Source organism: Malurus melanocephalus, unplaced genomic scaffold, assembly GCF_030028575.1.
Source record: "Malurus melanocephalus ecotype Western Australia unplaced genomic scaffold, MMel_1.1 scaffold_156, whole genome shotgun sequence".
In the NCBI taxonomy this organism is placed as follows: domain Eukaryota; kingdom Metazoa; phylum Chordata; class Aves; order Passeriformes; family Maluridae; genus Malurus; species Malurus melanocephalus.
Window position 1 is genome coordinate 1,580,445 of NW_026623388.1, and position 13,016 is coordinate 1,593,460.

General features: G+C 41.3%; 1 protein-coding gene across 1 annotated transcript in view; it reads left to right on the forward strand.

The window, feature by feature from the left end:
- LOC130576818 (cadherin-6) overlaps positions 1–2,052 on the forward strand; it is a 43,976-nt gene extending 41,924 nt beyond the window's left edge. Inside the window, exon 11 of the mRNA XM_057371745.1 lies at positions 1,562–2,052. Coding sequence (XP_057227728.1) covers positions 1,562–2,052 — 491 coding nt within the window. The remainder of the gene's footprint in view (positions 1–1,561) is intronic.
- Positions 2,053–13,016: the final 10,964 nt, after the last annotated feature.

The window sequence follows — 13,016 nt, forward strand, 5'->3', positions numbered from 1 at the left end:
GAGATAGTATTTTGCTCTAAGCAGTCCTGCAGGGGAGCTCATTATTTAAAAAACCAACCAGCTAACCAACCCAACCCAACCCAAACAGACCCAAAAACCCAAACCAAACAAACCAAAACAAAACCCCCAAAAAAACCAAACAAACAACAAACTACCACAAACACCCCCCCAATAACAAAAAACAACAAACCATCGCCCCCCCACCCAGCCAAAAAAAAAACCCACCAGATTTTTGTCTGTTAAAAGAAGCTAAAAATGATAAGGTTTAATTGAATAAAGTTTTGGGCTGACAACACCCTTAGTATTTGACATCATTGACCTTAAAATGTTATAAAATCTTAAATGAGGAAGGCACTGGGAAAAAAAAAATTTTAACAGTTACTATGCTTTGGCTCAGATGCCATTTTAGAAATGAATCTGACATGAAAGATCATTGTGATCCACGTTATCATCTCACATCAATGAGTTTAGGCATTTCTGCTTTGCTTTGCTATGAAAAAACTATAAAGACAGCAAGATGTGTCTTTCCTTGGAGTTTGCACCGCAGAGCTGAAATGCTGGGCACTGCAAATCTCAGACTACCAAAGCAACACTGATAGTAGAAATACATCACTGCTCCTTGCTGATGTTCATTTGTCAATATTCAGCCATTTATGTCTTAATGCAGAAGCCAGATAAGAAACCTGAAATAAGCTTCTACAGGAAAATGTTGCCCATATCCCTTTCTACCCTCTGTGTCCACTTCCCCAACAGTACTGAGAATCATTCTTGAGTAAAAGTACTAAAATTTGGATCAGRTTCCAAATTTGGAAAGAGTTCCTTACCTCCAAATAAATGAAAAATATGTGCATGCACAAACACAAAATTTAAAATGAAGGACATGAAATATTAATATGTTTTAGCAATCTGCCTTCGTCAGATTAAAAAATACCTTTATCATATCTTATCARTGCATGATTTATTTTTTGTATTTTTTGAGGTGGTGTACATTGTAAAACATTCCAGGGAAGTTAATAAAACCCAGACYTTGTACTGGCTGAAAATTCATTCCAAATTCCAAGTTTGTTTTTTTTTTTTTTCCAGAGGGTAGATTTACTTATCTTCAAACTCAGCTTTGCTAATCTCGGTGGATATCATCTCTGTCCATGGCAGAAGTTCCCTATTTTCCAAGGGATTCAGCCTCAATAACATCCGATGTTACTTATTCTGGGGGAAGTGTTTCCTCTATCCCCACTTTAATGAAACTTGTTGTGTTCTCAAGGTGACAAAATTAGTATGAGACTCTGGGTAACAAAGTGCCTGCTGGCAAAAAGATACTCTGCTTGGCTTCCTACGAGCTTGACACCTYCTTTCTTCTGTGCTTCCATGCCATTTAATCTCCCGAGGAACTCACAGGCAGAGCAAGCGCAGCCTACAAATCTGACATGCACATTTTCAGTTTTGCAAAGCATCCTCTCAAACTTCAAATTCAAGCAGAGGCGCAGCATTTCTTCTGGGCTTTGACAGAGTYGGGGATTAATCTCCTTTCCCTTTCTCTTTTCGCTGCTGTTTTTGTTTGCAGTTACCGTGGTGCTGTTTGCAGCGCTGAGGCGGCAGCGGAAAAARGAGCCTTTGATAATTTCCAAAGAAGACATCAGAGACAACATTGTGAGYTACAACGACGAAGGCGGTGGAGAGGAAGACACCCAGGCATTTGATATCGGCACRCTGAGGAATCCCGAAGCCATAGATGATAACAAATTGCGCAGAGACATCGTGCCGGAAACGCTTTTTATGCCGCGGCGGACTGCAGCGACGCGAGACAACACCGATGTCAGAGATTTCATTAACCAAAGGTTAAAGGAAAAYGATACAGATCCAACAGCACCCCCGTATGACTCATTAGCAACCTACGCCTACGAAGGTAATGGTTCTGTGGCCGAGTCCCTCAGCTCCTTGGAGTCGGTGACGACGGACGGAGACCAGGACTACGATTACCTCAGTGACTGGGGACCTCGGTTTAAAAAGCTGGCAGATATGTATGGCTCAATGGACAGTGACAAAGACTCCTAATATGTTGTCTTTTTTTATTATTTTTCTTTCTCTTTTTTTTTTTCTCTTCCTCATTCCCAGGAACAGCGTTGGGATATGTGAAGTGGCTATTTCTTTCTGTTTCTCCACAGCTGTGTGAAAGGGTTCTCCATTCTACCCATTTGAAWTGTCTGATGACTGCAGTCTGTGTGGGTTAGCCATCAGAAAACTTTTTCTAGTATCATTTTATGAGCTTCCAAGAGGCAAAATCCTTATTTTTTGAGTGCATCCAGTTTACCAAGCCAATCTTACAGGCACAGCAGTAGTGGAGGGGGAAAAAAGGGATCAGATGGGGAGCAATATTTTTACTTGTTCTGCTTATATTGTAAATTGGAGTATATTACTGTTTAAGCTCACTCGCTTTTTACTCRTACTCAGACTCTTCAGCTCAGACGACTGCTCTGTCGATTGTGTATTGCACATCCCAATGTAATGAGGTACCCTAGTTTACCCTATGTAWTATAGTCAAAAGTAGTGGTGATGGAATGAAGGTTTATTATACAAGTAGAGTAAGCTGAGAAAAGAACATCAAGCACGCATTTTGCTCATGAGGARGGTGGAGAGGCTTAATGGTCATTTAAACCTGAGTGTTTCTCTCGAACTCGGCATCRCCCCATTGCACTGAATCATGCTGACACACACGTATATATCGCTCATTGACTGCTCTGTATATATTCTTTGGACCTAGCATTGCTGGAGAGATGTGTGTGTGTGTGCACGTGTGTGTGGTCAGTAGCCCCAATAATTCTCCRATGGTTTCCCAGTTCTAGCACAGGCTTGCTTTGCGATACAGGGAAAGTCATCAAACCCAGCTCTGGATTAGGTCGTGACTTGTGCTTTTGTTTGCACTTCCTCAGTCGGCCCCACGTCACACGAGTTCAGTGATGACCACTGTCCTGGGACACTGAAGGCAGGATTTTCACATCCASATGCTCCTGCCTGTTCTCCCGTGTGGGTGGGGAGGAGTGGCCTCAAGGTGACTGCCACCCTCTGGGGCAAAAGGAGCGACTGCAGGGGAGGAAAGTGCTTTTTTTGTCCTGGCCTTTTGTACCTGGATGTCCAAGGTGGATTCCTGACTGACTCTCTGCCCGGTTTTGCTATCTGTAAAATGGGGAAATAATGCCTACCTCATTAGGATGTTGCAAGAACTATATAAGTCATTTGGAAAATGCTTTAGAAATGGAAARCAGTGGCATTCTGCCTGAGGAATGCTTTTGGGTAGTTGTTTTCTTTTTTTTTTTCCTTCCAGACTCATCCCTTAATGAAAAAAAAAAAAAAACAGTTGAGAATTAGTGGTCATTCCAGCGGCCTGTAAAGTAGTGTTTATAAGTATAACTCTTTTTTAAAATAAACTACTCAGCCAGGATTGTTAAAGACTTCACCAAAAGGCAAAATTTTAACCACAAGTGTCTCTGCTGTGTGTTTATCTGCTTTGCCAAGTTAAGTAATATTTGTCCAGGTGTGGGGTGGGGAAAATGCCATAATTTTGGGCCAAAACAGTTTGCTTTACAACTTGCACACCACTCAGTATTTCAGTTGATTTGTCAAACATGTAGTGATTGCTCTTCGTATCCAGCCATTTAGGAGAGGCTATCTGGAGAAAATCCTAGGGGGCTGCCATGGGACATATCCAATTCCAGGAGTTAAACGCTGCCCTGTGTCCCAAAATAGGAAACCAGCCCATGGCATTGTGCCAAGGAAAGAAGAAATTAATTTTTTTAAAAATACCTCATATGTAAATATTCTCATTTCTTCCATTCTGAGAAAGGAACTGATCTATTTTCCCCTCCCCCAAATTTTAAATGATCCATTTTGAAAATTRAACAGCTCCAATTTATTCCAGGAATAAAAAGGGATGGGAAAAAAAGTTAATAAACAGAAAATTAGGAGGCATTAAAAATTAGTCCCTAGAATTCATTACTCCTAATGAGTTAAAGAGAGCAGCGAGAGTCACAAGTATTAGACTTTGACAACCACAATGGCAGAATTTTATGTTTTGTGGACTGGCTCAGAGGGAAGAGGATGAGCCATCCATGCTGCAGCCCCGGCTGGGCAGGAAAGGGCACGGCAGCTGATGGCATGCAGATGCCCAGCATTATAGAGTGGATGTTGTCAGAGTGGAGGAGCCCAGAGTTTCCAAGGTCTGGAGCCTTCTCCAAGTGTTTAAGTCCAACAGAGTGTGGTTCYCAGCTCCATCACTTGTGGGGAAGCTGAGCTGTTGCACCCATCATAATGGCAATGGCACTGTGTCCTCCTGAGGGGCCCTAAGCAATTTGATAAAAACCTGGCTTTTCATGGCTTCCTTGAAATTGGAGCTTGAAGGAAGCAATCTGTCCAAAAGCTGGCTCTGGCAGCTGGGAGAGACCATCTGGATTTCAGATATGTGGAAGAGCAGCAGATGCTCAGCACCAGCTGCCACAGGTCCCTCACTCCAGGCTGCTCCCCTGGCACAGTCCKTGGGGCTGGAAAATCCCTCCAGGGGCTCTCCCCATGGCTTCCAAACACACATCTTCACTCAGCCTTCACTTCGTGAGGCAAATAGCTTCAAGCTTGGAATCCAGCTGGATGCCCAAAGTGAGCCAGAGAACTGTCCCTTCCCCTCCTTCAGCCCCAAGGGGACACATTGGTGTGTGGAGGGGATGGCACAGGTGGCTGTGAAGCCACACAGGAATTCAGCCCTGTGAGCCACCCCCAGCTCACTGGGAAGAGGGAGTTGGTGGCACTTGGCTGGAGACAGCCCCAGTGCCCTGAAGGGGCTGGGCCACCCTGCAGGACAGCATTAGTCATTTCTTGGGATGGGATGACTCCTTGTAACTATTTTCCTATGTTTGTACAGTGATTTTGTCTGATTTAGTGGTTGTTAGTGGCAGTCCAAGCGCAAGTTTTCAGTTGGTTTGGGTTTTTTTTTCCTTCTAATTCAAAGCTGGTTTTATCTTGTCCATTGARTGACACAGTAAATAATAGAGAGTGGCTACTTGTGCCTGTTTTGTAAATATATATATAAAATTATGTTAYGTCACCACAAATATGGTGCCTGAATAGCAAATGCATTCTTCTAAGAAAATTTGAGTCAAACTTGCATCCAAAATATTATTTGTGCATCTAGGTTTTAAAATCTATTTTTTTTTTCCTGCAAATTGAACAGATTTAGCATCTCTCACACAGCAAGGAGAGTTCAATTCTTTCTTTTTTTCTTGCTTGGCAGTACCAAAAAGTGCAATTTATGAAATCAGTACTGCATATTAAATATTGAAAGTGCCATATTGCAGTGAGTACAAACCTTTGCAGTAACATTTCTTTGCACTTTGTTGCATGGTGGCGTGCTAGATGATAGAATTGAGTATTTAACAATGCTTTCACTCAGTGCTACATTGTCATTTGTAGATAAACAAGTGTTGGACTATGGGCTATGAAGTGGCTTTCAAGGCTGTTTTAAGCCTGCTCTTCTTACAACTACACTTATTTCAGAAGAAAAAATATTGTTAGGCTGTTTACCTAAGCCAAGCAGAGAGATAAAAATGCAGTTGGCTTTTAACTTGGAAAAGCATCTGACATTACAACAGAAAACAAAAGATGCCAAGGAATTCAGTGGGGTCAACATGAAATGGGGACCTGGGAGACTCTGCCAGCCATGCCACTGCAGAACAATAACATCTCTACACTTGAAATGAAGTAAGGTTTCTGCAGTAACTATTTCATCTCAACTCCCAAGAGAATCACTTTACCCCAGAAAACTGGTGGGGAGTTTGTTTTGTTTTGTGTTTGCTGGGKTTTTTTTTACCCCAGGAGAAGTACTTCAGGTTAAACCCAATTCTATCCCACAGCAGCACCAGTGGGGGAGGCGTGGCAGCCCATGCCACACAGTTGTGCCAGGACATCTCTCTGTGCTTGGGAGAAGCTGAGGCAAAGTCTGGCAGAAAGCATTGCACAGGAGAATTTGGGGGTTTCAACAGGGCTTCACCAGCAGTATCACAGGACTGGGGTGTGTTCCMAAACTTGACATAGATGGAGTTGCATCTAACCATGAGAAAACCAAATTGTCTGTATTTTTCAGTTATTTCTGGAAAAAAAAAAATGCTGGAAAAGATAAGTAGTAGAAGAACATGTCACCTGTACCAACACAAATATTTTCTAAATTTTTCCTAAGAGRCAAATATATTTTTTCTGGTCTTACTTCATTCTATGGACAGGCGTTCCTTCACTGTCAAATGTGAGCAGAAGAGGCGGCCCTCAAATAGTCCACTTTTGGAAGCAGCAGTCTGCATTACAGCTTTTCCATTTCTCTSTTATGAAAACAAAAAAAAAAAAAAAAAAAAAAAAAAAAAAAAATCCCTCAAAACCAAGAAACTGAACATTTGCAGTACCATCAAAACCAGAACAGTTACAGAGGGTAGCAGAGAGAAATGCCTTTAGAAATGCATTTACATATGTACAGTATGTTTAAAAAGAAGGGAAATAATAAACGTTGGAACCTGGTCATGTTTCAAAATCAGAATTATCCATGTTGAGCAGAACCAACAGAGCACTTCTAACATTTCAGGTTTCCTGCACTGATAGGAAAAAAACAAAACAAAACATCTTTTTTAGATCAAGCAACTTAAATCCAGGCCATTTCTATGTAGATGTTTTGGAAAGAAAGTCACATGTTAAATTTCTGCAGCAGAACTCTCCTGGTGATACTTGCAGGGTGAATTCCTGGGAGTGGTTCTGAGCAGGTAACTCTCTGCAAGCACCACCGTGCTCGCTCTGCCTGCCCCYATCTGTTAGGAAGGTCTCTCCATGTTTCCTTTGCCTGTGAGCAGTATTRAAGTGTTTCAGAGGACCACTGTCCCAAATGGATGCTGCCATCCCCTGCCCATTTGCATTTCAATTAACTCTGCAGTCTGAGCTTCCTCATCAAATAAGAGCTATTAGCTACTTCCAGTGAGTATGGACTATGCCATAAGCTGTGAAAGGAAGGATTTTTCCAGTCCATCTACACCTGTGAAACAGCAGCCTCGCCCAGTAGATGTCAAAGCCACAATATTTTTTGGTTTCAGCTCAGTCTTTAGAAAGACTTCTTTTTTCAGAGATTGTTTCTGTACTTAAAGAGGAGCAAAAGCATATTTAATGTCTACAGACTCGTGTATTGCTCCAGAAAGAGAGAAAAACACACAACACCAACACAGTGCTTTAATACCAGTCTCTGCCCTCAGCAGTTTTATTTAAGGCAGCTGAAACAATCCTGGTTCTGCCYATCATTTTGCAATGTTACACTTTTGAGCCCAGACCTGTGTTTGTCATGCACTAAACACTTTCCTGAGCAGTTTATAAGGTCCAATGGTAGGTGTCCAAAAGCCGTGGGTGGGGTTTCAGATCAGAGAACTGAGGATTTCAGGGAGAAGAGCAGTAGGTGAATTGCACGGGGGGTGAGGGGAGGTAATCAGTCATGTGCAAGGCAGGTCTGTGACACAATTCTACCATCTTATCTGTAGAGTTACTGGATTTCAAAGGAGTTTTTACAAAACCTGCCCTTTTTTTCTTCATGTACGTTTTGCTTTCTTTAAAAATAAATTTAAAGAAAAAATAAAAAGGAGCTGCTATCTTTAAATTTCTCCTTCCACATAGTTGATTTGACAAATAAGGCATAAGTCCAGCATATAGAAAAATCCTTTCCATTCCCGTGGGCTTTTGACCTTTCCTATGAGACTGCACTATTTATGTAAATATACTTGGAAACACTTTCTATAAGCTTTTAGTTTTCTATGATCTATTGCTTTAGTGTTTATTAAAGATACAAACTTATAGAATTATTAAGCATTCAGGTGAACACGACAAAGAAAGCACTGCAAACACAAAATTATTCTGGATTTTGACACATGAAAAACTCTTCAGAATCACTGTACTGTTTTAATTCTGTGATTACTTTCATTGCTTTGAAAAATTAAACTTAAAAGAAAGGCCTTATAATAAATGCTATGTGCATCTTAACTGTGTTACTGAGCGAAATCAATCTGGCAAACTATTGCGATTTGTGATTTTTTAAACCCTTTAAAATAAATGCTTTTTGGTATTGATTTTTTTTTAATTAAAAATACTTCCAAGCATAAATTGAAAATGATGTCTCCACCTGGGAAGATTTACTTGCTGGCATGCTCCAGCCACACAGTCTCTGGTGATGTCATCCCCTGGTTGTGCCAAGGGAGCCTCAGCATTGCATGGATCTGGTCATTGCTCAGCAGAGAGGGGCATTTGTGGGTGATAATTTTGTCACCCGAGAGATTTACACCTAGAACTTCCCTGTGTTGCAAAGGGACCCATGCTGGAATGATTATCTCTTCTGAAGCGTGGATGGGCAATTTGTTTTTGTCAGATGGAAAGTGTGCACTCTCTCCCTTATATTTCCTGTTCACTGTACTGGCTTCTTTTGGGGGGGTTGGGAGGCAGGGGGAAATGAAATTTAAGGATTTGATGAGAAACCGATTTGAACAACAATTTCTCACAGACAGAGTGAATTTGCCTTTTTGCAAATTGATTTTTGTAACAAGTTATTTATATGATATTACTTAATAAATTGTTTTTTCTAACTTGTTTTTTTCCCAATTCTCTCAATCTATGTTACATATTTACAACACTATCATAAAGATATGCCTTTGAAAAGATTCTCCAATCACTTTAAGACAAAGGGCTAAATTGACTCAGTCTTTGAAATGTCATTCTTAAGTGTCTGGCTTGCACATGCTATAAGAGCAGTAGGATCACTATTCTGTGATCCTTGAGCCCTCCCCAGAGGGGTGTAATTCCACAAGGCATCATTTAGCGATAGCTACTATGGGGAGGATATTACACATGACCACAAGCTGAATTTTGACTAGCTAAGGTTCCCAGGAAGGCAGCAGAAGCTTTGCCAAGGTAAAGCATGCAGAATGCCATTCTTTAAGCATATGAAGATCACATAATTTATAATAGCACTGTTCAGTTATTTGTCTTTCATCAAATGAGGCTCAAAAAAAATTTAGTCTCATTTCACTTCTGGAGAGTCCAAATGTCATTTGCAGTATCTTTTTACATAAGGAGAAGAACCTCCCGAGAAAATTCTTCATTTTAATCTTTCCTTAATAAAAATGCAGTCTGTATCTCCAGAAATTCCATCATATTTAAAGGACAAGGACAAAGAAAAGAGTGGGAAAGGTCAAACCAAAGTAGTACTTCATGAAAAGCATTAGAATGAACCACAGAATCAAAACCAGCTTAACACTGAAACCCATAYAGGGTTTATGAAAGAATTGAGTAAGTTCTGTAATTGATGATCYACCTGCAATCTTTGGTGGACTTTCAGAAGAAAACCTCTGGATGAATAGCAAAAAAAAACCCAGCTTTTAAAAACAATAGGAGATCACAAGGATGTAAGTATGGAAGTCTATGTAATAGTTAAAGAGGATMTTTTTATTTACCTTGTTATCTGAACACCAAATCAGGGGAAACTGAGCCCCGCCCTGTGCTGGAGGATGCACCACTGCCCCCTCATCTCCAGCAGGGGCACACACAGAGGCTGCAGGGACCCCATCTCTCAGCTCTGTTACTTTGTGCACCAGAGCAGCCCTCCAGGGTTTCACAAACCATCAGACTGAGTTTTCATCTTCCAAACAATGGCAGTAGCAGCAGAATAAATCCTGGTTGTCCACCTGCTGAAAGGTGGTCCAGGCTCTGCAGCCCTCCACGTGTGCTGAGGCTCTGAGAGCAGAACCACTTTTATTTATATGATAGAGGAATCTGTCATATTTCCTGTTTTCTCATTTGATTTACTGTTTCAAAGAGCATTTCAATCAGAAAGAAAAGTCAACTGAAGGGTAGTTTTCAGCCAGGAAATGTATTTGATTCTCAATATTAATTTACCAGGTTTATCTGTGCAAAATTAGTGCACCCCACAACAAGCAACCCACCAACCGCAACCCCCCTCCAGCAGTCATCTGTCATTAACCCTGCCAAAGTCACCACAGAGATGACTCRGCTAGACAAGCCAGTGAAGCCAACAGACTTTTGTTTTATAAAATCTTTACTGAATTTGTCTCCCCCTCCTCTGCCCCTCACCTTGTGAGACCCCACCTGCAGTGCTGCATTCAGCTCTGGGGTCACCAGCACAGGAAGGACATGGACYTGTTGGAGTGAATCCTGAGGAGGGACACAAAGATGACCACAGGGATGGTGTTCCTTTCCTGTGAGGAAAGSCTGAGAGAATCRGGATTGTTCATCCTRGACCAGAGAAGGAGTGACCTAATTGCCACCTTCCAGTACCTGAAGGGAGCTGACCAGAAAGATGGGAAAGGATAAGGGGGAATGGCTTCAAACTGAAAGAAAGTAGGTTTAGATTAGATATGAGGAAKAAATTCTTTACCTAGAGGTTGGTGAGGCACTGGAACAGGTTGCCCAAATAAGTTGTCCCCATCCCTGGAAGTGTTCCAGGCCAGGTTGGATGAGCAGCCTGGTCTAGTGGAAGGTGTCACCCCTGCCCATGGARGAGRGGTTGGAAAAAGGTGATTTTTAAGGTCCCTTCCAATACAAGCTGTTCTGTGATTCTATGAATTTCAAGGACAGCTCAAACAGGAGAACCAAAGAAAAGAGCAAACATTTAAGACTCTTAATGTTTGCACAAAAATTGCGGGAATGATCATTTAAATGAGCAGCCAAGTGAATTCAGTGCTGGTTCCTCCAATCTTACTCTCAGATAACATTCCTTCTGATGCTGTAAATGAAATTTRGGGTTGTTGGATAAGGCACAAATTTAAAAGAAAAATAAAAAAAACAAACATATTCTTATCCAAAGTCTTTGAAGCTTTTCCTCTTTCTTGCGAACACTAGTGCATCTTTCCCTGATTATAGAGCAGACACTAGCAAATACCCATGCTCTTCATTTTCTTTTCTCCAAAGTGATACAACTAAGAGTTTCACAGCAGCTGTCTATCCCCACATCAGATCCCCAAGCACCTCTCTCCCTCCAATCAGAAAGGCGGATTCCGCTTTCTTTATTCCCCACACAGAAGCAAACGAGCATCATAGGTCCTCAGTTACTCATTGTTTCTAATCACTCTAATACTCCCCACACCTTTTTAAACCTTGGCAAAGCACAGAGTGCACAAAACCTATTTTATTTTACTAGCTATGGAGACACTCTTGGCCTGACAGGACCTTATCATCATATCCTACTTTATTTAAGCAAAAGAGGAACAAACTTACCATGACCAAGAGAACAGAGTCAGGAAGACTGCATGCAAGGGGACATGCTAATCTGAAACTTCCAAAAAGCTTTGGGGCAGTTCCTTCTTTACAAGAGGAAAAAACAAAACAAAAAACAAACAAAACAAAACAAAAAAAAAAAAAACCCACAAGAAAAAAAAACAAAACAAAAAAACACAAAACAAAATAAAAACCACCCAAAAAACCCCAAGCAAACCAAGTCAATTCCCACACACCCCCAATCAAACAAAAAAACTAAAACCCCAGGAATCTCCTAAATACAGCTTTCCTTGTACCCCTTGTTGGAATTTTGCCTTTCTTAACTCAGAACTTGGCTGGCTGGCTGCTCATGCATGCATCTTAATTAATAACCAAATGTATAAATCCCCTCCTGATTGTTTTTACATGTTTTTCTAAACATCTGCTTCTACCTTCATTGTTAGACAAAGCTGCTCTCTTCCGTGGCTCAGCTGGGGAACTTATTTTTCTCTCTCTCAGAGTGCAATTGGGTATTTCATGTCAATTATCTTAATTGGAGGCAAGCTTAACCCATTTCCCAATTACAGCTCCAGCTTATTAGAAAAAACAAACTCTYAAACCTCCTCTAATAAAATAGACCCAAAAACGCCCTCAAAGAACAAACTTAAACTTTGGTAACAAGGCATTGAATAGGGAACTGAATAAAAGAGCTCTGGTAAACGAGAGTGAGCTGGAGGAATGCAAGGAGATGGTGTGGGTCTGGCTGCCTTGGTCTCTGACACAGCATTCCTGTGAGCCTGTTTTCTGGGAGCTCACAGAGGGAGCACTGTTTCATGTACTTTTCTCCCCCGCACACCAAGGTGCATCTGTCAGAATGAAAAACAGAGGCAGGAGCATCTTTGTCCTGCCACTGCTGGGCATTTYGGTGGCCCGACTGTTTTTGAGCTGTTGCAGTAGGGAGCCGGGTTCTCTCTGCCTCATCCGCTCACACTGGTGCTGGACTTTATCACTTGAGCTCAAACAGACACCAACCTGATGTCTATTTCCAAAAAGCTTGCAGAGATAAAAGTAATCCAGAGACAAGAGGGCCCAGCTCCTGCTCTGAGTCGTGGCTCAGCTGACCACGGCTCTTCACACGCTTTCGTCCTCTTGCTTACCCATTTCTGTGTTCCAGTGTCAGATGCACACCAGACATATCCTTTATTACACATCTGTGAAGTCAACATCTAAAAACCATTTTCTGTGGCTTCCCAGGGATGGCATCATCTTTTTGAGTGGCATCCACCACACACATTGGATATCAGCCTAAGAATGTGTGTGTTAAAATTATCCTACATGTTACACTACCTCCTTGCACAGAATAAATGGGCCAGACATTTAGGCCATTAAGTTGTAATATTCTTACCCACCCACAGCATCTGCCAGGTCCTGATCCAGTGATGGGTGTTCCCCCTTTTCCAAGATTGCAAGGTCAGAGATACTGATTATTATGCTATTTTAATTTTGATTTTTTTTTCTGGCATTGTCAACAATTCTCTAAATAATTTCTACAGTTATTTTTGAGAAACAATGAAAAGACAAAAATACACTTTGAGCTTCACCGCTCTAATATTTTGGTATTTAATCAACCTGTAATATAATATTGATTGCAAATACCGTGGAGACAAGAGATCGGTGCTTGTCTTTAGAGCAAGTGCTTCATGTAGCTCTTTATTGCAGAAAGAGCCCTTCAAATGTTTTGCTACCTAATACCC